This window comes from Lissotriton helveticus, chromosome 1_2 (assembly GCF_964261635.1).
Source record: "Lissotriton helveticus chromosome 1_2, aLisHel1.1, whole genome shotgun sequence".
Taxonomy (NCBI): Eukaryota; Metazoa; Chordata; class Amphibia; order Caudata; family Salamandridae; genus Lissotriton; species Lissotriton helveticus.
The window spans coordinates 258,723,436-258,749,449 of NC_136058.1; the positions used below are offsets into that span (position 1 = coordinate 258,723,436).

A 26,014-nucleotide genomic window follows, 5' to 3' on the forward strand; every position below is an offset into this window, starting at 1 on the left:
AAAGTGAAAGCTCAATAAAGATGCCTTTAGATCTTGTTTTTATCTGGTCAGATTTGCTGTGCTGAAAGACCGAGGTCAAATGTCAGATTGTCTTCTAACAAATTGCTGCTTATTTTATCCTGGAGATTGGTGTTTACAAAATCTTCAGTGTTGCAGAGAAAGTAAAGTAAAATGTTTGACGATCGTGCTGGTGTACACGCAGTGTAAAATCAAAGGCTTTATGTTGTCATTTTGTTTTCTAACACAGCATTTAATAGCTTGTGAATGAACTGTGCAAACATTTCAAAATATATTTTAGCAGTTAGGAATGCAATTCTTAGAAGTTTTGAACTGTTGATGGAAACAGATTTTAATGGGATTAAAATCAAGTCAAATGCTTTACTTGGTGCAAATGATAAATATTTGATGAAACCAAATTTACCCACATTGTTTTTACACGATCTAGTTTTAGCAGTAAAACTGCATGTCAATGGGAAGGTTTGTGGCCATTCCATTGGAAGAGCACGGTCTGTAAAGGAAAGTGGGCTACCACATTGTGATTTTTAAAGTATTAAAAGGGAGAATTTTAAAACCATCCTGTCCCTGTCCTTATGACAATGCTATTCGAGAAGGGAGAGTCAAGTCAGGGGTCAAGTGTTACCTTATGTTGGTTACATTTTAATTATGGAGTAAGCATTTAGCCTATTAAATCAAACAAAATAACTTCTATTTGAAGGTGCTCTCGTATGTGATTATTAAAGAAAAAGGCGACTCAGTGAAATAAAATATTTGCTGAGAATCACACAGTTTAAGACCAGTTTATGGGACAAGTGCATTACAGTTGGGTCACATGGATTATTCAAGTCACAGACCCTACATGTCTAGTAACATTTTTAGTATTCTTCTAGACCTGCTCCTATAGTCCTTTGTGCTCCTTACATTCATGATAGTTTCACAGTTTCCCTCCTCGTCCCCCGATGTGTCTGATCCAGTCATCTCCATTTGCTTCTTAAAAATTACACCTTACTTGTCCTTGACCTCCAAATAGCCTAGGCGTGCCTGTTACTTCAAAAGCTGTACCAGTCCTCCTTATCCGACTTGTCTTCTACCACCGGTGTTCCACATGCAGCTTGCCTCTTAACACATCTGTGTTCCATCTTCCTACCCCCCATGCCCGATTATTAAAATATCTGTAAAACTCTCCAAATGTAGTAACCTCTAGTGTGTCCTGGATCTCTACATACGGATCTCTCTTTCTCTTTCTCTTTCTCTTTCTCTTTCATTGAATTATGCCTGCTCTTCATTCACTCAAATGGGGCACATCTGTACCATTTTGCCTCTGTATGTGTCATCATCCGCTCTTGCGTTTCTCCCTATTTAAATATGAAAGCGTTTTTCTGTTTGTGTTCTGTGCAGATACTTGTAACACATTAAAATCTTTAACTGTAGGTTACATTTTCATGGTCTTTTCCCCCCCATAGACTGCAGCTGTTTTGTTTTTGCTTGTGACCGTCATTGTGAACATCAAGCTCCTCTTGGACACGAGGAGAGCTGCAAACGAAGAGGATGCTGGACAAGACTACAGTGGTGAGTATCAGGACCTGAAGTTTCTTCGCATTTCGGGACATGTACAATGTGTGAGCCTATTCAGGCGCTGCACCTTGTATGTTTATAGTACTGTCTGGTGTCCTGTTGTACAGACACACGTCTATCCAGTTTACAATTTAGAGGGAATAGTAGTCGAGGAACACCACAGATTCAGTGCCTATGGGCTTGGCTTCCAAATCATTTAATACCTGGTAAGTACTGGACAGCTTCTTACAAACCCTTTCTCACCAGTTTTTCAGTGTTCAACATTTGTTAAAGACTGGCAACCTTGGTAAAACGAAAACCTTATGTAGGGGTACAGAGTTTATGGATTAGGTGGATTAGGAGTGATATTCCAAGGTTGTTTGCACAAAGTCTTAGAACAATCTAAACACCCACATCGCTCCATCAAATGCCTTTAAAAAATGTGTGTCCATCAATAGTTCCGGGCCAGAATGGGAGTACCCCTGTCCCATTTCCCGAAAGGGGACTGCTTTTGTCATCATCCAAGGGTGCGCACCTATTTAGACATTTGGTCTACTTCGGAGGGTGAAATGCTTCAGAGCAAGGCTAAACTGGGACGCAGTGGTAATCCAAACAATCGATCGTTAATGAGTTACACACCCAAGGATCACTAGAAACCGAATGTGCATTTCCACTGTTATTTTAATATGGGTATTTTAAAAGTTCTGAATCTAGTGAACACAATATTGTTTGGTAACATCATAGAAGATAAGAATTAAAATTAGGTAAGCGCCTAACAAGCAGCAAAAACGACAGAGATAAATTGTAACATCACAATTTGTAGCCCTTAAAACCTCACTGTGATAACTTTAAGTGCTATTCTAGTTCTAGCAGATTAATAAATAATAAGCCTCTTTCTTGAGTCTTAGAGGTGGTGGATATACCTGTGGCAACAGGGTTTATTATCCGTTTGGAACACAAACCTAGCACCAGTCAGGAAAGGCAAAATGCTTTGGAGAGTCTTGTTGGGGCCTTCTAAGGTTAGTGTTGAATCTGAGTCTGTGCCCATCTTGATCTGCTTTCTGGGGAAAGATTCTCTCTCATTTAATGGTTCATTCATGGTGTCTTTATAAGGCTGACCACTGACGTTTAAAATACATGTTGGACTTTCGATTTAATATGAGACATAATCGGTATCGACCAACATGTCTTAAATATCTCAACTTGACTACGTGTTTTATTTGGCACATTCATTGTCGGACCTTGACAGGCAGATAGCATGGAGTTTGTAGCAGACATGTCACCTTGTGTTAGCAAAGTCATTGTTTAGATTCATTTATGCGTTCACGAGTTCTGTGAAAGATAATGGCATGTTGGATGTGGACCAAAGTGCAGACAGGCCAACTAAAATGGAAATAGTATAGAACCTGCCCTGTATGTCTTTTAAGAACCTAAAACTAAATCAATAAGCCTAAAGCAAGTGTTTTAACTAAATAAAATAATTCAATTATGAAGGGGAACAGTCCTAGTGTTTGACATCCCTGGAATAACTTCTAAACTAAATAATCAATAATCGATTGCTGTATGTGCTTTTGCATAGTCTTCCTTATCATAACTTCATGACCCATTTACAGAACAGAAGCTCATGCTAGCAACATGCATTTGATAGAATATCGGTTCATGACTTGTTGCATGTTAATTAAATAATACATTTTCAAACTGAGATGAAGGGATCTCTGCATTAGAAGACATGACTTTCCGACAATACCGTGCACTAACGGTATCTCCCCAAACATGCTTCATGCCCTGTTGCAGGTCTTGTCTTCTGTGGGCGCTGCAGGGCAACAATCTTTCTATTACGGTTTGTGCTAGAAACCGGAGGGTAGTACGAAGAAGCTGAAAATGACAACAGGAGTCTTTCGGTTTAAGATCCTTTCCAGTTGCTCTCTCTGAGGACTCGTCTTGCGAAGAGTCGATATGATTGCATTGACACTATGTGGCTGTTTAGCACTTCCAGAAAGACTTCAAGCAGAGAATATCAACCTAACCACGGATCTCTGTAGAAGAAAATTTGACCTGGGGATCCTGGGAGTACAGCCTAACGCTCTTCAAAAGAGACCTTGCCAGATGTTGCCAACTCATCAGCAGATATTATTAGTTCCCTTGTGGATACCGAACGAATGTTCAGAGCTTTTTGAATCCTGCTTTAGGAAGGCAAAAAAGACTGTAATTATGACCATCATTATGAGGACTTTTCCTATCTCTCTTCCTATCTGTGCAATACTCCTTAGCCAGCTCTGTTATGCCAGCATAGAACCAACCACTGTTCTCCATGAACCTCAGCCAAAGAACCTGTTCACGATTCAAAATAACATTGAGTCTTCTCATGTCAGTCACACTTCAATATGATTGTCCCAAATGTTTGAGTGACATGAAGAGTCTAGCAGTTGGTGCTTTCATGAGATTAGGATGTTTCAAAAGGAGAAGCTAGCACTTTCAGCTTGCTTTTGTTAGTATCTTATTAAATGTTTGTCTCTGGGCTCTGATGTTTGGAAGGAGTTGATGAGATAGAGTATCACAGCTGGCATAACCACACCAAAGACCTCTTGTTCTGTAAAAAAAAAGCGGTTGCCTTTTTTTTGGCAGGCAATCTGTCATCTCTCAAAATCTCATATGTAGAGATGCATGAGCCACTTTGAAAACTCCACAGATTTCCTGTTCCGGGACCCAAGCGACACCAACTGGAAAAAGCCAAACTGCTTTCGCATCTGATTTGCAGTTTAAGGTTTAGACTTGCTGGCAAAGTAGTGTGTTGTCCCTTTGTAAAGTTACGGGAGACCCTCAAGCACAGCCATATTCTGCCACGTCACCTCATTGCCCTCTGTGGGGTATTTCTTATCTTCTAATAATGAAACAGTGCCTGGGAAGAGCAGAATATTCACTGTCTGGCAATATACCTGAGGCAGATATCAGCTGGCCAACATTACATTTATTTTTGATTTTCAGCAAAGACCTCTTTTCAGGAGTTCAGAGAGGAAAAGGTTAATACAGTACATTTAAGATGTTAGAAAACTATGGCATTTGGTCAATTTAACTAGAGGTTGCAGCAGTGTGTGAATTGGATAAGGATTACCAATCCTAGTGAGCTGGTCAGAGAAAATACAACACGTAGGTACATTTCAAACCCAGAAACTTAGTTCAAAGGAGTTAAGGATACAGCTATGTTGAGTGTGACTTCATAACCTTCACCGAAACCTGGACCAACACCACCTCGGGACCGGACATCGCCATCGCCATCCCCCAAGGATACAAGATCTCCAGGAAGGACCGCCCCATCCACCCAGGAGGAGGAATCGCCATCATCCACAAATCCAGCCTCCGCCTGAGCACACTCTCTGACGAGTCCACATAACTGATGGAACACCTTCACTTCAAGATACTGGCCAGCCCCACCGCCGCCCTCCGAGGAACCCTCATCTACCGACCTCCTGGACCCCGCGGACCCTTCGCCAACTCCATTACGGACATTATCTCCCTTCAGGCCATCGCATCCACCAACTACACCCTGCTGGGAGACCTCAACTTCCACCTAGACAATCAACTGGACCCCAACACCACATCCCTCCTGGACAACCTCCACAACATTGGACTCCGCCAGATCGTGACCGAGCCCACGCACTCAGCAGGACACACCCTCGACCCCCTCTTCACTACAGGAAACTCCATCACCTTCAGCCACACCACCGAACTCCCATGGACCGACCATCGTTGCGTCCACTTCACCTTCAGAACACCCACCATCCACAGACACCAGCACCTGCTTCCACAAAGAAACTGGACCAAAATCACCGATGACCAGCTCACCTCCTCACTCAACAACTCCACCCCAACCATCGCGGAAAACGACGACCCCAACACCGCAGCCCGAACCCTGCATAGATGGATCTCGGACAGCACCAACACCATAGCCCCCCTCAAGAAAAACAACAATACCCGTGCCAAGAAAGCCAGATGGTTTACCACCGAACTTCGAGAGTCCAGGCGCACATGCCGCCGCCTCGAAAAGGCCTGGAGAAACACCAAATCCACAGAAGCCCACAGCAACTTCAGAGCCGCCACCAACGCCCACCATCAACTCATCAGAGAAACGAGGAAAAAAGCGATTGAAGACAGAATCTCCACCCACGCACACAACAGCAAAGAACTCTTCAGCATCATCAAGGAGTTCGCCCAACCCACCAGCGAGTCTACCGACATCCCTCCCTCACAAGACCTCTGCGACAAACTCAGCATCTTTTTCCACCACAAAATCAAGAGCATCTACGACAACTTCGACGAAGACAACCAACACACTGAACCCTCACCAACCACCCCCGACACCCGGAAACCAGCGATTGATGACTGGACAGCACTCACCACCGAAGACACACTGAAGACAATGAAGTCAATCCACTCAGGGGCCCCCACGGACCCCTGCCCCCACCACATCTTCAACAGAGCCGCCAACACCATCGCACCCATGCTCCGCCAAACCATCAACCGCTCCCTGGCGACCGCTTCATTCCCCGACGACTGGAAACACGCCGAGGTCAACCCCCTCCTAAAGAAACCCTCAGCGGACCCCACCGACCTCAAAAACTACAGACCCATCTCCCTGCTCCCGTTCCCAGCGAAAGTCATCGAGAAAGCCATCAACAGCCAACTCGCCACATTCATTGAAGAACACAACATCCTCGACTCCTCCCAATCCGGCTTCAGAAAAAAACACAGTACGGAAACCGCCCTCCTCGCCGCAACAGACGACATCCGCACCTTACTGGACAAAGGAGAAACAGTAGCCCTAATCCTCCTCGACCTATCAGCGGCGTTCGACACAGTCTCCCACCGCACCCTAATACGCAGACTCTACGATGCAGGAATCCAGGACAAGGCCCTCGACTGGATCTGCTCCTTCCTCTCCAGCAGGACGCAGCGGGTCAGACTCCCCCCTTTCCTCTCGGACCCCACACCTATCACCTGCGGAGTCCCTCAGGGCTCCTCCCTCAGCCCGACGCTCTTCAACGTCTACATGGCTCCACTTGCCCCCATCGTCAGAACCTACGGACTCAACATTGTGTCATATGCAGACGACACCCAGCTCATCCTCTCCCTATCCAACGAGCCCAACACCGCCAGACGCAACTTTCGAGAAGGCATGGAAGCCGTCGCCAAATGGATGAAAAACAGCTGCCTACAACTAAACACCAACAAAACAGAAGTACTCATCATGGGCCCAAACCCCGACGCCTGGAGTGACACCTGGTGGCCCACCGCCCTTGGAAACCCGCCAACCCCCACAGACCACGCACGCAACCTGGGAATCATCCTGGACTCCGAGCTCAGAATGGACCGCCAGATCAACTCTGTCTCATCTTCCTGCTTCCACACCCTCCGCCTCCTTCGTAAGACCTTCAAATGGATCCCCCTCGAACACCGAAAGACAGTCACTCACGCCCTGGTCACCAGCAGACTCGACTACGGCAACGCACTCTACGCCGGAATAAACAAAAACCTCATCCGCAAGCTACAGAACATCCAGAACGCCGCCGCAAGACTGGTCCTCAACCTGCCAAAACACTGCCACATCTCCCAGCACCTGCGCACACTCCACTGGCTCCCCGGCACAATACATACTACAGCTTATAGGTACCCTCTTTAGTACCCATGCCATAGTTACCAGGGGTACCATTTACTAGGGACTTACAGAGGTTCTAAAGCTCTTACCAATTGGGGTACAATTGAACAGTTACCTTATTTTCAGGAAGAGCACTGGCACTGAAGACCTGGTTAGCAGGAACCCAGTGCCTTTCAGTCAAAATTGCATCAAATAGCAAGCAAAACATTGGGGTGGCCATGTCAAAAAGGGGCACTCTCCTACACCGCTCCTTCCAAATCTGAATTATATGAGCACCTAAGATGGAATTCTAGCAATTTTGACAGTAAAGGTGGCCCTTTCAAACAGATTATTGCCAATAAATAACTCGCGCAGATGGGAACATATTTTTGATGTGGTTTAATTTAACACATGAAATGAGAATTTTGGTTATGTATATTCTTGGAGGCTTGACAGTGACAGTGTCTGTGCAATTTAACCAGCAAAGTCTGTTCTTAATCAGAAATCAAATGAAGCTAGGTAAATGATTAGCACAAGTCTCACAGTGACCCGTGTAAATTATATGTTGACTCACAATGGTAAACACTTGAAACAATCCCCTCACTTCATTTATGCCCAAGATTTGCTTTATTTTTAGGTCTTGTTGTCTGCCACAGCTCATCTCTTGAACATCAAAAAATGCACACAGAGGGGGTTTCGGTCAGTGTCCTTTGCCATTGTCCTGTTTAGGTCCGCCTTCTTCAAAACCAACACTTGAAAGCTTTACCTGTTGTTGGTGGTTACATTTTCTTTAGCAGCATTAAGCAATGTAGTTCGCCTCGGATGCAAACATGAGTGATCCAGGCTCTAAGATACTGACGGCAGATGGAGCAATGGTATCATCTTTTTTTTTTTTTTTCTTTTTTTTTTACATTTTGACAGAGGGTTCAGTAGTCAGTCAGTCAAATTATCTTTATTCGATTTAGTTAATCATACAAAGAGCATAAAAAAGACATTTATGTACAAGTAAAATACAATTAAACAATTTCAATTCAATCGAATACATGTGATAGGGTGTTACGGTTAAAATATATAAAAACAGTTCATACAGGGAAGTTTAATGATTTCTTACATGATCTTGATCTGGCCGCCGCCACTAAAAAATTTGCCAAGCAAAATGTAATGCGGATATTATTCATTGATTGGAGATAAAACATAGCTGGTCTCACCTGGGAGAGACCAGCTTCCCTTAAAACAGGTAACAAATGTTTTTTCCTCTGTTCAGAAAAGAAATCGCAAAACATAATAAAGTGCATGGTGTCTTGTGCAGAAAAGTTATCACACGTACAGGGCGGTGCTGACTCTGGTTTTACCCAAGTGTTGAAACTTCCCAAATAAAAATGAATAAGATTAAATCTAAATTTAGTTAAAAGAAACCTGTGAAAAGGGTTGGTGACAAAACATAAATAGGGTTCTAATACAATTGAGGTAACTAACAAATAGTGACGTCTAACTGTGGGCTTTAGCAGTTCCTTTTCTTCACGGCTCATTCTTGACCTTAGCATAAATTCTTTTTTAATGATGGCTATGTCTTGATTTGTTATGCCAGAGGGGTCAATAAAAAGGTCTGGCCGGCCCAAATCCATGAAGGACTTTTTCAAATATGCCAACCAGGGGATACTGCTGCTATAATCCAGAGACATGACTTCTTTCATTATCAAATGGTTAAGGGATAATTCTGGATTTAGCCATCTCTTGAGCCAGTAAATAAGGGGCGCCAGTTTTAACCTATCATGAACATAGTCCATGCCCACCTCAGCGTGTATGGAAAAGGTTGGTGTTGATTGGGGAAGGCATAGGAGAGAGCGTAAGAATCTATTTTCCGCCTTTTGAATGTTTTCCAAGCATGCATACCCCCATAAAGGTGCGCCATACAATGCCACAGAGACGCATTTGCTGTTATAAACCTTTAGAATAGCTTCCATCGGTCTGTGACCCAACCTTTTAGCAAAACCCAGGAGGGCCATTGATGTCCTAGTCACCGCCAAACTTTTAGCCCTCACCTGGGGGCCCCAGGTACCCTTGTTATCAAAAAGCACGCCAAGGTATGGAAAAACGGGTACTCTAGACAAACTTCACCCTTGCATCTAAATGTTTTTACCAGGGCTCTTTTCTTCTGGGGACCAACAACCATAGTGTGTGACTTGCTTGAATTGACCTTCAAGTCTAATTGGTCCATAAAGATACCGAATGTATCCAAAAGCTGTTGGAGACAGACACCAGTGCGGGCTATCAGCACTGCATCGTCCGCGTATAGGAGAGCAGGGATCTTAACTTCTCCTACACGCGGAACATCTCTAGCAGCACCCTCTAAATGGGTACCTAGGCCGGTAATGTAGATAGTAAATAGCAAAGGAGCAAGTATGCAGCCCTGCCTGACCCCTCGCTTCGAATTTAAACGGGACGTGCATCTGCCTTCTTTTGTAACCCGCACCACTGCAAACAACTCTTGATGAAGTGAGGCCATGAACCTAACCAAGGCCCCATCTATCCCAATCTTTAAGAGGATATCCCAGAGCTTGGACCTATTTACCAGGTCGAAGGCCGAGGAGAGGTCCATGAACGCTAGGTACAGTGACCCCTCCTTGGCTACCGTGTGCTTTGAGATCAGCAGGTGTAGGTTAGAGCACTGCTTTATCGTGCCTCTCTTCTCTCTAAAGCCGTACTGGATGTCGGCCAAACCACCACAACTATCCAGGCTATCCCTTAACCTAGCCAGGAGGACTCTGCCTAAGATCTTAATTGCAGAGTCCAGGAGGGATATAGGCCGATAGCACCCTGGGTCATCCCTTTGCCCCTTCTTAAAGATGGGAACTATTGTGGAAGTAGTCCATGTGGTTGGAGGGGGGTAACTGATTGCAGCTGTAAATACTTTAGCTAGGATACCTGCCCATAGGTCTGGGGAATGTATATAGAAATCAGCCGGCACCCCATCCGGGCCAGGAGCTTTGTTTCTGCTAGTGGCACGGATTGCTTTCTCTACCTCAGCCCTGTTGAAATACATGGGCATAGCCTCCGGCACAATCACGTCAGATTGCTGTGTGACTGTACCATTGTCTCCATAGATGGAGCATAAATGTGCCAACCACTTGTCGTCCAGGATGACACAGTCCATATCTAGGTTAGGTGAATCAGAGAAGTAAGGCTGGTTAATTACGGCCCAGAATTGCCTACTGTCCCGCAGGATATCAATAGAGATTAGGTTCTCCCAAGCCTCTTGTTTGATGTTTTCCTGTCTGGTCTTTATTGCTCGTTTGTAATCTTTTCTTAGGGAGATGATGGCTGACCTATCCCTAGGGTTAGCTTTAAGCGCCATTTTTAGGGATTATGGGCTTTTGAACAAGGAGCATCTAACCATCGGCAGTGATTGTTTTCTCCCTTCCTTAGTTTCACCGTAAGGTTAGAAGAAATTTTACAACAGATCGTTTGGAAGGCATCCATTATCTCGTAACCTTGCGAGGCTGGGTTTTAGCAAATCGCGATCTGATCCTCGATTTGCGGGCTAATGTCAGCATAAAAATTACTAGGGACCACATTTGCCCACTTTAGCCTTCTACCCTTATCTATTGTGCGTAGGGCGGGTCCTGCCACGACCCGCCCTGGCATAGGGCCCATAAAGTCCCCCCATGCCACCTCCAAGAGGACGGGGTTATGGTCACTCAGGGGAGATAGGACTGTGCGATAAGAGATTACACGATTAAGGATGACAGCGGTCACAAATATGTAGTTAATTATTGTGCCCGGGACCGTCCCCTTAAAAGTAGGCGTTCTAGATTCCCCCTCCGTGTCCCTAGATTCGTAAAAGTTAAAATTGGCCAAAAGTTCTTCCAATTCTTCACCAGCCTTAGTGTGCTCAAAGTGGGGGCTCTCCTGACTTATGGTCGTCATGCGATCAATTGAACCACACCCAAAGTCACAGGGATGAATATTAAAATCACCCATGAACACATATTCATACTTAGTATGGGAATTATGACTGATTAAATTTAAAAAGGAATCGAGCGGCAATATTATCGCCACCACCGTCCTTATTACGTGAGTTATAAAAGTTTATAAACAGTGTACTCTTAGAGGGGCAAATTTCCCTTTCAACAATCAGACAATTCGGGGAATCATATTTAATATGTTTTAAAGGCCCTTTAAGATCAAGTGAAAAAAGGGTCAGAAGCCCTCCCCTGGCTCTGCCTGCATTACTTGGGGTTGCCGCTACAGCGAAGCCTACAAACCCATCGAGCCAAAAGCAGGATGATGTATCCCAGGTTTCCTGTAGGGCGATAACTTTGTGTTCTGAGATAAATCTAACCCAATCAGTGTCGCCAATTTTAGATCTAATTCCTGCGACATTCCAGCTGAGGATTTTACATGCTGCTGCTCCATTTAAATTGCTTCCCCCCTCTATCGGTGTTATTTCTGCGTTTGGTGGTCAATCTGTATCATCCATAGCAGACAGGGGGGCGCGTAAGAGTTACTCAAGATCAGTCCACCACCCTCTGTTAAATCCCCAGGTTCCTCGGGGCGGGTTATCAATGGGGCATTGTGGACCATTACAAGTTGTGTCTTTGGGCTATTCTGGACGTTTCTACGACCTGCTACTGCCCTCCGGCCCTGCCATCTAGCTTGGTAATTGATTGTGGGTTTAGTGTGGGTTGGAAATTGGTAAAAAAAAAACCCTAGAGGAACCGGTCTCAAGTAGTCCCTAAAGGAGATCGCCGACCCATCCCAGAACAGCCTATCAGCTAGGTCGGCCCTACAAAAGTTAATTACCACACAATCCCCATATGTAGTTTTTGGTTGTTTACCAATCCAGTCCACCCTCCTTGCATAGATGATCATGTCTGCAATATTTTCCCCACAACATTTCTCAGAGCACCACAGTTTTGCTTTGGCCACAAGATCCCGGGTTGATTCCATGTCCCCATCCATGAGCGGTTCAACCCCAATAAACACTGCTACCAGGGGGGACGCCTCTGGGGGAAGGTTAAGTTTATATGAGCTTGGGGTGACCTTCCTCTGGGTGGGGTGGACTCTTCTGGGGTAATGCGGTAGACTGGGCCTCCAAGGTGGGAGCACCACTCATCAGTCGGGGTGGAACCAAATTAGAAGCCTGTGGGCTAACTTCATTGTTCATGGCGCTACTTGGGGGAGGTGCAGCTATCGTGTTGCCTACCGATAACAAACCCCCTGCCGCATCCTCAGGCAAACCTCTACCTGATAAAGCAATATTAGGAGGTAGAGAGTTTACGAGTCTGTCAATAAGGGAGCATTTCTTTAAAAGGCCTTCCAGGCAGGTGTTTAGGGTGTCTACAATGTCTTTAGCGATTCCCACCAAGAGGGGTTCAATCCTGGCCACAAAGAGTTCCTCAAGTTTATCTCCTAGGCCATCCGTACAGTCACTAGATGTGGTCGTCGTGCCGACGTTTTTCCCCTTTTTCCGCTTAGCTGGATGAGGGCCCCTCTGGATAATCAAACTGTGTGAGTTTGTAAGTGAGACATGGTTAGTATCTATGCTCGTTTGACCCAGGGTGGGTGGATTTACAATGGTGACAGATGGTTCCAGGGGAAGAATAGGTATGTCGGTGGAGCCTAGCTCATTGACCTCCTTAAGTTGGGATGATGCTATATTAAGCGGGTAGGAAGGAGTGATGCCCAGTTCTTGCTCAGCATTCGCTATCTCCTTGGTCAAGGCCCCCACAGCTGAGGAAAGATATGTCATAATGGTGTTGGAATGTCTTGGTACTTTAGCTTGTTTACAGCCCTCCTCCGAAGTAGATATTTTCTTTCTTTTACCCATTTGAATTTGTAGATATTAGCGGGGTGGCCCAGCCCTGCCTCTTCCTGCCCCTGACGGCCACAGACGGCCTGCCCTTTGCCCGGGCTTAGCTCGGCTTGGTCCCGCGCGCGTCCCGCGACGCGGAGGAAGCCTCCTCTGTTTTCAGTGCCTCCGGGCGCGCAGAAACCGGAAGTGCACCGCTCGGCCTGCTGGGAGCTGTAGTTCGCCGGCGGCCGTGCAGATGGATGGCAGCGGCGGCGTGCAGAACAAACAGCGTGTGGACCCCAGCGGCGGCGGAGAATGCCCGGTGAGTCCTTCCTGCACCCTGGTGCTGCGGTGTTCCCCCGCTCCTCAGTGGGAGCCTCCTCTGTTTTCAGCGCCTCCGGGCACGCAGAAACCGGAAGTGCACCGCTCGGCCTGCTGGGAGCTGTAGTTCGCCAGCGGCCGTGCAGAGGGATGGCAGCTGCGGCGTGCAGAACAAACAGCGTGTGGACCCCAGCGGCGGCGGAGAATGCCCGGTGAGTCCTTCTTGCACCCTGGTGCCTGGTGCTGCGATGTTCAGTATGTTTGAGATACGAGAGATAAAAAGAGAAATAATCATAATCAGCACTATAGTATCATAAGATACATTTGCAATAAAATTAAAATGATTAGGTCCTGCAATACAGATAATTCAAAAATGTCTATAGTTACACATTAATCATAATAGCCCCCATTCTTACTCGAAGGATTGCCATATTCGGCCACATTTTTGCAATGACCGTATAGAACTTGTTTTGGCTAGTGCTTGTTCTCTTCCATAAATATCTGCCAGCCAATCAAAGAAAGTAGTAGGATTCGTCGAGATCCACAACGCAACGCACAAACGAGCAGCTACTAACACAATAGATTAAAAAAACTTATGACAGCAAAATTCTCACACACCTTTAACCCCAACATTCTCTTTCATAGTTCAAAATAAGCTGAATCCTACATATTGACCAACCTATTGTATGACCTTTTCCCAAAAGCCCTGTTGCATAGAGCAGGTATAAAACATACGAAGAATATCAGGACCACTTTGACCGAACTTATGGCAGCATGTATGGCAGCATGTATTATCAACCCCACCTCGAACAGATCCCTGCGCTGATAGTTGCCATTTACAGATCTTCTCAGGAGTATTAGATAGCATGCAAATAGTGCGGAATTGCTGTAACTTTATATTGACAGAATGTATGAAATTATTTAAAGTCTCAAAAGCCAGCACAATCTCGGAAGCATCCATAGCTATACCAAGTACCAGACTCCATTCATTCGCTATATAAGCAGTATCCGTAGTTCTTAAATGACAAAGATGTAAATACGTGATGCCTATTCTGGCTTTATATGCAGGATGCAGGATGTAACAGCTACGTTAGAAATTAATGAGAATGTGGTAGTTGCTACAGTTGCTGTTTCAAAAGGTACTCTCTAATTTGTAGATATTTTTAAATAACTTGATACGGAAGACTAAAAGAAGATCATAAAGCTGCAAAAGAAGAGAAACCTTTATGGTCATACAGCTGGCAAAATCTCTCAATTCCAAATCCTCCATCTTCTAGCAGCCGAATCATGAAATATAATCGGAAGAGAAGGATTGTTCCATAATTTAAGTTGGTCGTGTTTAACCAGATTTTCACGAGTAAGAGAAAAGTAATCCAGGATTTCGCACCATATACAAACCATATCCCTGATGGTCTTAAACCGCACTCTCTTGTAGTAGTTGGGGTCCTTAATCCTATACAAGAATTTATTGCTATCAGTGCCCAGTGCAACATTAGGCAGAAATAAAACTGTTTATCCATTAAAAGACTTTGTAAGCGCCCGACTGCTGCCCAAAAGTAAAGTTTAAAGTCCAGAAGTAGCAGGCCTCCAAATTTTATAAAGAAGTTTAAGAAAGCGTATTGTAGCCACAAATAAAGCTGCTGATCACACCATCAACTTAAAAAAAAAAAAGTTGTTTGGGACACGTACAGGGATAGTTTGAAATAAGTATAAGAATTTTGGCAAGATTATTATTGTAATTGTTATTTCTACTCATAATAGTGACTGGGAGGTTATTCCAAGTCTCTAGTTTATTTTCCACCGATCGAAGTAATGTTTCATAATTCAATCGCCATATTTGCTCCACGGCAGCAGAGATCTGAACCACCAAATATGTTACCACAGCGCAGTGCCCAATTATAGGTGTTGTTAACTCAATAATATGCAAGACTTGGGTTTTATTTGCATGTAACTTATATCCAGAAAAGGACCCGAACCTTTTCGCTTCCTCCTTTATTATACCCATCTAGTTGACACCCTTGTCTTGTTCCATGCTGTTTTAAAAATGGAGCAGAATGCACGTTAGCATATATAAGTTGAGCCTGTGAGTTAATATAGAGTGCACGGATCCATTTCTAGAACAGACTAGGGAGAGCATTATTAATCCGTATCCTCCATGAAGCATCCCATACCACCCGGTCGAATGCTTTTTCAGCATCCAGCAGGATCATCCCCAAATTGCAAGATTTCCGTTTGGCAATATCAAAAGCAGTTACAGCTGTATTAACATGCACAGTTTAATCCCTACCAGTGATGAATCAATGCTGATGTACAGATACTAAGCTAGACATATAAGGTGCAAGGTGATTAGCCAGCACTTTAGAAAAGATTTATGCATCTGCATTGATGAGTGAAATAGGTTGACAGGACCCACATTCATCCGCTGCCTTTCCTTTTTTAAGGAAAAAATCAATAAGAGTTAAATTCCAAGATTTAGGTATTTCCATACGTTTTGCAATCTGCTGCATGACCAAGCAAAGTAAAGGGAGAATAATAGCTTTAAAAGTTTTATAAAATTCGATTGGTATTGCATCATCTCCAGCTGCTTTACCAGATGACAGCGCAGCTTATGCAGATAAAATCTACTCGGTATTCTGCTCCTGATCTAACAAAGGTGGAATAATATCTACAACTAAGGAACCTTCGCTCTCTTAATCTGGAGGCTGTGGAATACCTCGAACAAGGCATAACTGAAGGAGCAATGGTGTCTTCAATTTCTGTTCCTCGCTGGGGTATACCCTGCCCGTCCCTGAATCCTCATCCCCCAGCTCCTCATCCTCTGCCACCTTTGGTACTCACTTGTTGTAACCAGGTGCCGAACTTTGAAATATTCTCTCTTTCTCTTGCTAGTAAACCCCATTACGTTGTCATAAAGCATTGTCTAAGAAGATTACTCCTCCCTCATAACCTTGATGCGTGACTATCTTAGATGAGGGGATATCCTCCAGAGTCCAGTTGGGCTCCTTTGGATCTGAGGGGCTCCCCATCAGATGAGATGGCTGACGTATACTCCTGTGTCCTGCTCTTCACCCAACCCAAGCCTTGCAGTGCTGGTAGTGAAGAATAACTCTCATTCACCCCACAATGGCTTTGGTAAATCGGGGATACAGTCTGGAGGCTATCTGGACGGGTGCTTTGGAAACCTGCAACTCTGAACCGTCACTTGATATTATTGATCAAGATCCACACTGATGGCTATGATCTCTTTTATTTTAACTGCACACTAAAGTTAATGGTTCATGTAACATTCCCACCCCTCTCCCATTTTTAAACCTCACCCAGTCCTATCTTTGTTTCAGCAGTAATTAACACCCTTCATTCTCTGTTTTCCTCTGCTGACTTTCCTTCTGCACTGTGAGTCCTCTCGTGTATTGTCCAAGTGTGAGCACACTGCAAAATCATCTTGTCATATACTGTCTCCCCATATTCTTATTAGATGAAGTGGCACAAAATATGGAGGCTCCTCGACATCCAGCTCGAGGAAGAAAGGTTCTGGACATTGAGGTCTACTCCAGCCGATCGAAGGTGTATGTGGCAGTGGACGGCACAACAGTAAGTGAGTTCTATTAGTAAGACCATTCATGAAAATGTATAGTCATGTTTTCTCTATAGACTATTAGCTGTTTGATGCGGTTTAAAACATGTCTATGTCAATCATAGCTCCTTGGCTATGCAAATAAAAGGCCGGCACAAATTAAGGCTTTAAGGAATCCCACACTTTCACAGTTGACTGGTCTGTGCACAAGTTTTTCTGGTCTTTAAGTCTATTTTGCACCAACTACGTTGTTTGAGAGTAAAGGGAGTAGGCTTGACAGTCGTGACACATCTCTGCTGAGGCCGCCCATAAATATGCCATTCCCTTCGTCAAAGAGAATTTTTCAAACGCCCCTTATGCCTCATCTGACAAAAGGGAATGCTCTTGCAGTGGTTACATTGTTTTTAATAACATTTAGCTCGCTGCATTAATGTCACACCTGAGTATGACACATTTCAGCTATTAATATTCATTTAAACTGATACCGTGAATCACATCCCATAGCTGAAATTTAGTGATTTGTTAACCGCAGCAAACCTCTCTCAGAGTGGAAATTAACACAAAATATGAAGTAACTGCAAGATACTTCACATTTCTCCAACCCACAGCTCTGTATCGAGAAGTAATACTGTGCTGTAACACTATTTCTGTCCTGAGACTTACCCTGATTTTAGTTCTCCTTTAAAGGAGGGCCTATGCGGGCAACCAAGTGTTATCTCTGTCTTGGGAGATTAGGCTATTGCCTGAAATAGATTTGTATTAAGAGTGAATTTCAACTGATTCTCATTTACCTGTGCTGGCTGTGCTCATGGAGTGAAACAAGCTTTTGTGGGTCAGAGGTGAAATGGAATGTAGCTAACTCTTTCTACAAGAATATATTCGGCTCAGCCTCTGCATTCATCTTTCTTACTAGAAAAATAACAAACACCTGATCTAGAGCGTCTAAACAGGCACACTCTGACAATCGAAACTTTGGAAACCATCTTTATTTTACTGGAACTGGAAACCTAAAGAAACTGTGATACATGTGTACATACAATGTTAAATGGCTGCTGCCAAACTATGTAGACTGTATGTTACTCTTTTGTTAATTTGCAAAAATCAAAGCAGTCTTGCATTCTTGTTAGAACTAGAGGAGAATAATTTAAGAGAAAGAGAAAGGCTATGCACATTTTTTATTTTAGCAACTAAGATAAATAGATGATCCTCCCCCTGACATTAGGTTTCTATCTTGCTTCTATAATGGGATTAGTCTGGTGAGGTAGGTGAGCACTGCCCCATAGAGCATTGTTGCATTGACATTTAATGCAGAATCGCTATTGTAGCAAATTGTTCTTATATGTGCTACCTATTAAACTTGTACTCACAGTCTCCCAGTGAAAATAAGGGAAATATTGACCATTGATCAATATTTTTGTTGGAAATTATTTATGATACAAAACCCTAACCATATTCAAAAGAAGAATCCTGTTTCTTCAGCACTACATAACTTGTGCACGGTATGCTTTTGCATGTGATATGGATTACAGCTGTACATTTCTGACACCTTTTTCATCAACCATTGGCAGTCTTTACGGAGTTATAGAGTACTATTTTAGAAGACACTGAACGCTGACAGGCCTGCAGGAGAGATCTAACTGTTTTGAAACTTTTGTAGGTCTTGGAAGATGAGGCTCATGAACAAGGACGAGGAATTCATGTAATTGTCCTAAATCAAGCTTCAGTAAGTGTTTTTTTTTATTTTTTTATTTTTTATTTAATAATGTTTTATGAGTTCGGTTTCTCAGATATCAGGGAGTCTTTTGGTTGGCAGTCCTCTACATCCAGAAAGCCATTTTATAGAATTGGATCGATTTCTTTTTATTGTTATTGCACTTGGTAGGTTTTTTTGTGTAAAGGTTATTCACACATACTTGAAAATACATTTTAATAGTGATCACAAAACATCATTATGTAGAGCAAATTGAGCACAAAAAGGGCCCGGTAGCTGTATTATCAAGTGGATTTCCAAATACATTCATACGTTAATATATATTCTGCTTATTTTTAATTCACTAATACTATTATAAGACTATAGCCTTATTCCATAATTCATTTTATATATTTAAATTTCTTCCAGTTTCTTTTCAATTGTTTTTATATCCTATAGCGTTTTCTTCTCATTCATTTTTGTCCTAAAATATGAAGTATGACAAACATAACACATTTTGAAATAAATTATGTTCATTTCACCTACCCAAATCATCCATACCACCAATATGATCATAGGCATTCCTCTGATAACTCCTTTATAGTGAGTCCTATAATTGCTTTTTGCATTGTTGATATTATTCACCTGCTAGATGATTCTAGATCCTCACACATTCTCTAGCACCTGAGCCCAACTGACCTCACAAGTCTCATGACTGAACACTTTATTGTAGCCTTTACAGTTATGTTTCTTTCTTTGTACCACCAGGCATTCCTACCGTACTTTAAAAACAGCTGCCAGATTAGTGGAATATTGGTAGTTGTTTTTCTCAGTAATAAAGCAAGTACTCATACCAGAAGAAAGTGAGAAGTAGTGGATATATTCCTGGTTTCCCATGCCACTAGTACTGTTAAACCACAAGCGCACAAAAAAACAGGTGACTGCTATTATATATGTGTTTTACCAGATACAAAAAAGCCTGTATCTGTAGCAAAAACGATACCCATGGTCAAAAAGGATATACCCACGCTGTGAAAAATCGGGAATCAGGGTTGGTATGTTTCAACCGTAAGAAATCATTTTATCCTTACATTTCAAATGTAGGCAGCATAACCCTCCCTTTTCAAAAGTTTTCTGGACCCATCAGGCAGTATGTAAAGTGTGTATTCAAATATTTGTTTCTTTTGCCGTGTACTTATTGTTCCTTCATTCTACATCAATCAATTGCAGAAATGCATCCAATTTTAAAGATTAATTTGTAATCTATAATTTATGCAGTCTTCAACCCTGAGATGTTTATTCCATAGTGAGATTTCAAATTGACTTTAAATGCACTACTTTGCTGTTTTAGTGATTTACCAGATATAGGAAATAGAATGAACTGTACTCAATGATTGACTGCATACCACTCAACCTTTGACCCTGAGAGACTGTTTTTTTATCTGTAATTCTCGTAAACCATGTTGAATGTCTTAATTTGGTAATTACTGGATACTTTCAAGATTTTTGAAGTAAGCACAGAAAACATGCTGGCATTCGTCATTTAAAAAAAACTGTAGTAGTGCCTTTGGACCCTTTCCAGAATATAGGATTTGCGCATATTATTCTTTCATAAGGTGTTGAGTTAATAAAATCCACACACATTTTGCCATCACGAGCTAGCTTCACCATCTGTCCACTATGCTCTGAATTTTAACACTGTTTATGTACCAGGCAAATAGTTTGAAATCAAAACTTTTCAAATGGCACTTAAGGGAATCATTCATGCTCTAAAACACCATACCCAGCATTGATGCTAACCCAACCATTTACCCCAAGCAGTTAAGCCCCTTCCCCTAATTTTCACTCATAATGCAAATATCCGCATTTAACCCATGCTTAGCTCTAGCTATAACACTAAGCCTAAACTTAGCCCACGTTACCAACTTCACCCTAACTTAACCTAGTCAAGGGTTTAGCCAGAAGCTTAATTCATACCGTAACCCAACTTTTGATCCTAACCGTTATTCATAAACTAAACGTTACCCTGTGCCTAATTGAATCTAATCACACTAAAATATTGCAATTTAAAATGCTTAATTTATATTCACACTTTTGGGCTCCCATTCTATTTCCAAACATTCCAAACTATTATATTTAAAACTTTACATTCCAAACTTTTCTTTCAAACTATTTTGTTTGACATTTTATCCTAATAACTGTGCTAAATCGTAATGAATAGCATACTCTATTTTATCCTTTGTTAATGTATTGTTTATCTTTCATGGTGTTTTTGGTTTAAGGGAAAGAAAGAAGTGCATAGTTCTGATAATCTATGCACTGTGTTTTGAAAATTATATAGGGTCACGTAATGGCAAAGCGGGTGTTTGATACTTACTCCCCTCATGAGGATGAAGCCATGGTTCTTTTCATCAACATGGTGGCTCGTGGACGCATCCTGATATTCACCGTAAAGGTAAGCTGAGCAAGTGCAACACTCTATCTGTAAGTCAGCAGCCCCAGGTAAGTTGGTAAATGAATGCTATTAAGGCTAACATCTCCCTTAACCCTTTAGCTCCTAAGACTCTCCTCAAACACCCCCCCCACCCCCCACACACACACACAGTGCAGAGCCTTTTTTTACGTTTAATTGTGATTAGGCATTTATCTTTTTTCTACAAAAGATATTCATGCCAAATGTGGCTTTGTTTTCAACCACATTAGGGGTATTCTAATGAACCACAGGGTTTGTGGATTCTCCTGGGGAAAACTGAGAAAGTAACCAAAATATAGCAACATTTTGATGTTTCATTTTTCGGAAAAATTGAGAAGTGCTGGCAAGAAAGTGTATTTTTGCACTAAAAATGCAATCAACAAAAGGTTTGCTGTACTAAGATGACCATTCTCCTAGCTTTCTAAACAAGCAAAGTTGTAAAAAAAAATCCTTTCCTGTTTTTTTTTTAACTGAAGTTTTTACATTTTTCTACATGTTAGTCGATTTTTCCTATTTTCTGACTTCCTACTTGCTGTTTGCAGTGTATGCAGTGTAAGCAAGTGTAAAACCAATTGGTGAACTCTCAAAGCTATACTTTTCTGAAAACATTCTGAACTCAGCAAGGTGTCATTTGTGTAGATCTGCTATTAGGTTTACCCCTAAAAGACCAATCATTGAAATAAATAAGGAAAATAGAAATAGCTGACTGTTTTGTCTCTGTAATATTTTAGTCTATTTACAACCGTAATATACTGTCACATTTGTCATTTTTAAGTTTCATTTTGTGAAAACTGGACATTGATTCATATGGTAAAATCTAATAAATGAAAAATGGGTATGAAGTAAATTGTGTTTTTTAAACGCACCTAAAATAATAAGACTATGAACAAAGGTTATTTGTGCAACTCTGAATTTGAGGTTACCCATTCTGTCATGTGATTCTGAGGGCATTTTGCAAAATGTGTTCTTTCTTGCACACTGGCTGGGGAAGCTATGAATAGTGGAAAATTCAATTAATAAAAACACCTGTTCTACTATCTTGCCACACAATCTACTGAACCTAGACATATCTGAAAACTAGACACCCAGGGAGTCCAGAGTGGTGTGGATCTCATGACCTTTTCTTACCGAAAATCCCCTTCAAACCACAAGCGCTGGCTAAAATTTCACATTTTCTGTGAGGCAAAGTTAAAGAATCTGCAGGAATCTACAAAATGACAACCACCCAGCATTCTCACGTTTTCCCAGATAAAATGGTACCCTGCTAGTGTGGCTGAACAGATTTACTGAGACAAGAACAGACTAAACCAAACTAGGGAACATGCAAAGAGCATAGTGACGTTGTGGGAAGTTGGCCTTATTGTGATATATCAAAAATCTGATTTACTGTGTAAAGAGCACAGCAGAGGTTCCTATAGGAGTGGACAAGGGCTTGCTATGGCAATCCCAAAGTGCTCTGTTTGTGGGTAGTGTGGTTGGGCAGCCTTCGGCTTAACACGAGAAGTGCAAAACATTTGTAAATGCACACAATGATCAATAAATTACACACACGACTCATGAAGGCACCAATTTATAAAAATAGCAAGTATCTTTATATGTGATTAGGAATCAGAGAAAAATTGTTCAGGTAAGTAAGTTTTTAAATTCTTTTCAGTTCAAAAAGTGAAAAGTGCAATTTTGGAGTTCTGCAATGTCATCTTGTGGAAAGAAGAACAAGTTCTGCAAACAGGTATAGTACAGCAACTTACAAGACCAATCGCCAGGAGAGTGGTGGGCATGGTCCAAGGCAGCACCAGCCGTACACAACCAGCGGCAAGAGGGTGGCCGGGTGCAGGATGCAAACACAGCATCAGGAGCCCAATGCTTATGCTATGGAGATTGGTCACTGCGGAAAGAGGCTGCAGGCTCTGGCTGGTAGACCATTGGGTTTGAACCAACAAGGGGGTTCAAGTCTTGGTATGCTCTGGGATGTAGGGACGCCTGGGGTCCTCTTCTCCACGGCTCAGGAGCGACAGATGCAGAGGTGACTTTGGGTGTCTGCTTTCTTTCTGGGAGCAGTCGAGGGGGGCCTGTGTGCAGAGGCTGCAGCCGATGTCCGGAGCGTACGAGAGGTGAAACCACTATGGACTCAAGATCTGGAGGCCTGGGCGAGCTTGTTGACAACGTTGGGGCACTTCAGCTTGGGAAAGAAGCAACGGCTGCAGGAGTGGCTTCAGATGTCCCTCCCGGGGTTCTGGAGTACACAGCTGCAAGTTTGGGGCAGTTTTCGATGAGGGATACCGACCGGCCGGCAGGGTTGGTACCAGGTCAGCTGCTTCTTCTCTCCTCTTTGCTTTTGCAGCTCTACTGCGTCCTCTCTCTTCAGAGGTCATCCGATTCTTCTTCTTTGGTGCCAGGGGGTCCCCTAAATCCTGAATTTATGGGCATTAGGGGAGTGTAGGGTAGTGGCCAAAACGGCTACTGACCCCTGGGGTCACTACGCCTCCCCTATATGACCACCTCCTGCGGGAAGTGGGCATAACTGTCCCAGAGTTCCTAATTATGCCATCACAAAGATGTAGCCCATCTTAGGGGTGGTACTAGCCTGGAGGTGGCACACCTACCTTACTAGCTAATTTTCCCACCTGTAGAGGTGCCAAGGGAGTCCTGGATAAAGGGGGGCTTCTCCCTCATCGGAGAGGAGACACAAATACACATTCCAAAATTCTAGGTCAGCAAGCCTCAAAGAGCTGCCGCCGCAGCTCTTTGAGGCTTGCTGACCTAGGGAGTCTAATCAGCCGGTAATTCTGTGGGAGGGGGTGTTGCACCCTCTTCCTGGACAGGCCTTTGTTCAAGTTCTCCTGAGAGCAAAAGGCTCTCGCCCTTGGAGGTCAGAACTGTGTCTCAGGTGGCAGAGACCAGTTAGCGAGTACATCAGAGGCTGGTATGTTTTCAGGACCATTACAAAACAATGGAGCAGCCCAGTAGGCAACTGTGTCACATGAATTAATGTGTCTTGAAATTATTAATGAATATTCTATATAAACAAACTTGATACCAATGTCTTAAAGTGTTTTGAAATTTGTGATATCAAGTACTAAGTAATACATGATTTGAATAATTCCCATTGGGACCAACTATTTTCTGTATCAGGTATGTTTTCAGGGCCACTTCTAAGGTACCCTCTGGGTGCATAGTTTGGTAAATCCACCGCTGGATTTACCAATACGAGATGTTTGGTACCACACATCCCTATTTTCAGTCGGCCATCATGTAGCTAGCTGTGGAACTAGTTTTCACCAGTGTCCAGCACATGTTTTATGGTTTAAATCTCTATTCTTTTAACACCAACAGAGACATTTCAAGGCAACCGTGTATACAACATCGACGGAAGAATCCACCAGTCTTGGTTGTGAATGAGCAACAAACAAGATCAAAACATGGAAACCCCTTATCCCTCCACCTCCCCCCCCCAAAAAAAATGCTCCGGGTGCTTCGGAAACTTTGCTTTAACATTAATGCCAATGTTAAGATCATGAGGCAGATCATTACCAATGGTGGGGGCCAGTTCCGTTAATCCTAGGACGCAATGTATATGGGGAAAGTTAGTTTTCTGAATACTTGTGTAAGAAGGGATATGTAAGGGCGCCATAATTCCCATAAGGATGCCCCTTGATTGGTAAGAGAGAGGGTGATCCTCTCCATAACCAGAATAAGCCAAAGGTGGTGAAGCCATCCCAAGTGTGTGGGTGAATGTACCATCCCCCAGTGTGACAGGATGTTGTAAATCACTGCGCCCAGGGCTAGGCCTATCTGCTTCTCCCGTCTGGATTTCAGGGGGTAAGTGAGTGAGTTGGGTAACCCCAGGATTGTGTAAGAAGGAAATTGAGGGAGTTGTGTGTCTAGGTGTCACTCAATGTTGTTGAGCACTTGTGACCTCTATGCCTCAATGCTCGGGCAATCCCACAGCAGATGTACCAGTGCCTCCCCTCCACTCTTCCCCCAAGCATCACCCCCCCCTCCAACAAGTTGCTATTTCGTTCGGGTCGATCTTGTGCATGCGTTCCGGTACCAGTACGTGGCTACCTTGGTGAGTTTTTCGGTACGGGCTGAATAGCAAGTGGTATGGTGGGCTCTGTAATATATCTTCCCACTCCTTACTAGTACGGTGTCTCCCTAGTTCTTTATCCCAGCAAACCTGATTGCATTTATAGATCTGCCTGGAGGGTTGGGTGAGGAGAGTTGTGATCAGTCGTTGGTCAGTGTTTCAGAAACCAGCCATTTTTCATATGGGGTGAGATGTCTCTGCAGTACCATCTTGTTGTCAGGATGTAAAAGCCAGTGACGTAGTTGCCAGTAGTGCAATCGCTCTGTCTCGGGAATAGCATAGTCTGCGTGTAGTTGTGTGAAGATCACCCCTTCCTCATCCATCATATGTCCCGCAGAGTGGCAGGAGTATTGGCGCCATCTGGAGTATGCCCCGGGGCTATTGCTTTGTAGGAAGTCCGGGTTATGGAGTAGAGGCATCAAGGGAGGTGGGAAGCAAGATAGACCATTCTTAGTGTTACACCGGTCCCAGGCCTCCATGGTTACTCTTGTGATTGGAGTGATATAGATTCTGGGGTCTGTGCGATTTCTTCTGAAAGGCAATCTTCCAAAGGGGAGTGCTGGCCACTTCGCGATCCTGGAAGAGCCTGTGTCGCTCTGATTCATCCCTCTTTCATTCGACTCGATGCCTTAATTGCGTTACCTCAAACTATAGTTGGAGGTTCAGTATCCCAAGTCCCCCTGCACCTGGAGGTAAGTAGCTAACCACTTTCTTCATTCGGGGTTGTTTCCAAGCAGAGACAAATTGGTGCAGTTCATATTGTAATGTGGGAATCATCCCTTTCAGGGGAGCTAGGGGAAACGTTTGAAACATATACAGGATTTTGGGCAAAATGCTAATATTAATGGCTTTGAAATCGTATGCGATCTCAATCTGGCCAATTCAGCCTTAA

At 43.3% G+C, this 26,014-nt stretch overlaps 1 protein-coding gene across 1 annotated transcript in view; it reads left to right on the forward strand.

Moving 5' to 3' along the window:
• POMGNT1 (protein O-linked mannose N-acetylglucosaminyltransferase 1 (beta 1,2-)) overlaps positions 1-26,014 on the forward strand; it is a 230,324-nt gene that overhangs the window by 27,268 nt on the left and 177,042 nt on the right. The window contains exons 2-5 of the mRNA XM_078671701.1: positions 1,461-1,566; positions 16,774-16,889; positions 18,530-18,595; positions 20,904-21,017. Of these exons, the coding sequence (XP_078527827.1) occupies positions 1,461-1,566; positions 16,774-16,889; positions 18,530-18,595; positions 20,904-21,017 (402 nt within the window). The remainder of the gene's footprint in view (positions 1-1,460; positions 1,567-16,773; positions 16,890-18,529; positions 18,596-20,903; positions 21,018-26,014) is intronic.